Raw genomic sequence first — 2,468 nt, 5'->3', positions numbered from 1 at the left:
GTCTCGCGCAACGACTATCAACCCCCATAGACGAAATCGAAAACGAATTCTATTATCCTACCCCTCCGAAATCGTCGCCGTTGTCACTCGTTCTATCTAAAGTACTTAAAATTTGAAAGCCCGCCAATACCTATTCTTCCTGCGAGGAGGATCCTCTCAATTTTCGAAAGAATAGCCACTGGTCAGGATCGCGTCCTCGCTCGACGATTTCCGTCGTCACTTGCTATGAACCGTGGTGGCCCTCCTCTTCACCTCGACCTGGTCGACGATCGCGTCGCTCTCCTTGTCCTGGTGCGCGGTCATGTGCCTCGTAAGGTGGTGCCTCTCTCTGAAACTCTCGTCGCAAACAGGACACCTGAGCTTCTCCTCTCGCCTTCTTCTCGCGGCTTCCCCAGTGTTCTCGTTCTTGTGATGCGACCTCATATGATAGACCAGGTCGGAGGTCATCCGGAAGGACAGATTGCACTTGGCGCAGACGTTTTGCGCGGGAAGGGTCAGCGCAGCGAACGACGGGGGTAGAAGGCCAGCAACCCCCGCGGCCGTCGCTAGGAATCTTGGCCTGGTCAACGCCTCCGCCATCGGTGGAAACACGGAGATCGGATTGTACGACAGATTAGGGTAAACTGGTGGCAGGTCTGGCCGGAAGCCGGGCATCTTTGGACTTGGTACTTTGGGCGGCTGGGCGATCTGAGGTATCTTCAGGTTCTCCAACAGGCCAGGCTGTCCGGTTTCAGGACTGACCAGGAAGGGGTACGTCATTTTGGTGGGGAATGGCGCGTACTTGTAGCCAGTAGTAGCTGTCAATGGTACCACCGGCGGACTGACGCTGCTCTGGTAGCTGGTGCGATCATCTGGCGATATGGAGGACCTCGGCGAAGTCTGTCCGTCGTCGTTGAATCCGTTCCTCTGAGTTTGCAAGCTCACCTTCGTGAACGCGCTGCGAGATTCTCCGTGTCTGTCTGTTGCACAGGGTATACCAGCGTCGTAGACCTTGTTGCAAGTTAGATTCGGCTCGACGGCCTCGGGACATGTAGTTAGTATCGACTGGTGGCTGGCGAACGCGGGTGGACTAGGTGTTTTCTGAAGACGAGTGCCGGAAACGTATCTTCGCACATCCGTGTCAGGTGACAAACCTGGTAGAGTTGGAGTCAGTGTTCTTGGAGATATATACGGAGGACTTAGGGAGTTCTCCGTGCACTGCATGATCCTCCGTCTGTCGGAACCGCCGGTATCGTTGTCGTAGTTCTTGATGGTCAGATTCTGCGGCAATCTGTCCGAGTCTACGATGTTCTCCGTTGAAATTTCCTCTCGAAGACGGTCCTTCCTGGTGGACACCAGCCTCATCTTCTCGTTCTGGCGACGGGCGAGGTTCTCGTCCGGCGCAACGAGAAACGCCACGTCGAAGGAACGCTTACTGGCGCGCTGAAGAGGGTACGAGGCGTCGGATGTTACATCGTTGACGGATGATAGACTGGACGACGTAAGCGCCGTCGTAGCCGTCGTTGACGACGCGGGGGCGGCACGGTCGATGCCACCCGTGCGATCTTCCATTGTCATCCTGCTCGTTCCGGATGATCGACCTGTGACAATGACGGGCCGATGGTCAATTTATCGGGGCGCACGGAAATGATGGATGAGAATAGCGCCTCGGCACCCGGACACCAGGTGCTACAATCACGCTCGAGTCAAAGGGAAACTGGGTCAATGAGAATCGACAAGCGAGTGATTTCGTAGCTGCGTTCGAATAAGTGGAAACGCGTGCGATTGAATACCCGCGGAAATTGACACCTCGTACGGTTTGCGAACGATCGACGACGCGTACAGCCAAGATGATTTCCACGTGATAACGAGTATTGAATGCGTTTACAAACGAGATGCTCAAAACTCGCAAGTTCTTGCGAAACAATGAGGAAACCATTAAATCACGTTCACACATAAGGGATAAATGAACTTACCGGACCACGCGTCCAACGGAGAATTCTGTCTCGGCCGATCACCGTGCGCGCTTCGAGGAGGCCACGCTGCTCACCCCCGTCCGGGTGTCGATCCTCTTCGATCTAAGACATCAGTCCACACAATCGCCTCTTCCCGTCGAACAACAAACGTCAATCTGAACCACAAGCGTCGGCGATCGCACCGGCACAAATCAGCGATACGATCGCAATAAACACAAAGATGAAGAAACACAGTGAACGACGAGGGTACAGTGTGCGTCGGCGGACCACGTTAAAATGAGGGAACCGTCCGCGCATCCCTTGTATTTAGGGGTAGAATCCCGCGGAGGGTAGCTCGACGTGGCAGGTGGAGGCGCAACGAGGGTGGCTCCAGCCAATGGCGATCTTCCCAGCGTTAGACGGGGGTGGAGCGTATGAACGGGGTGAACATATTCGGTCGTCGGGACGCGTCTGCTAGTCCCGTCCAGACCACGCCTACATATTTCAGGTTCGACACATGTGCCTGGGATCGTC

At 55.1% G+C, this 2,468-nt stretch overlaps 1 protein-coding gene across 1 annotated transcript; it reads right to left on the bottom strand.

Annotated features, from left to right (window-relative positions):
- Positions 1-216: 216 nt before the first annotated feature.
- Positions 217-2,017, bottom strand: LOC143424652 (uncharacterized). Its single transcript, XM_076896849.1, has 2 exons — positions 1,956-2,017; positions 217-1,580 (listed from the first exon to the last, which is right to left on the bottom strand). Exon 2 carries the CDS (start codon positions 1,555-1,557, stop codon positions 217-219), a length of 1,341 nt encoding a protein of 446 aa, XP_076752964.1. The 5' UTR covers positions 1,558-1,580; positions 1,956-2,017.
- Positions 2,018-2,468: the final 451 nt, after the last annotated feature.

This window comes from Xylocopa sonorina, chromosome 6 (genome assembly GCF_050948175.1).
Source record: "Xylocopa sonorina isolate GNS202 chromosome 6, iyXylSono1_principal, whole genome shotgun sequence".
Classification (NCBI taxonomy): domain Eukaryota; kingdom Metazoa; phylum Arthropoda; class Insecta; order Hymenoptera; family Apidae; genus Xylocopa; species Xylocopa sonorina.
Note: the sequence above shows the minus strand (reverse complement) of the source record. Positions and strands in the feature narration are given on the sequence as shown.

Excerpts from the sequence above, each read along its gene's own strand:
- LOC143424652 (XM_076896849.1), bottom strand. The coding sequence starts at position 1,557 with ATGACAATGGAAGATCGCACGGGTGGCATCGACCGTGCCGCCCCCGCG.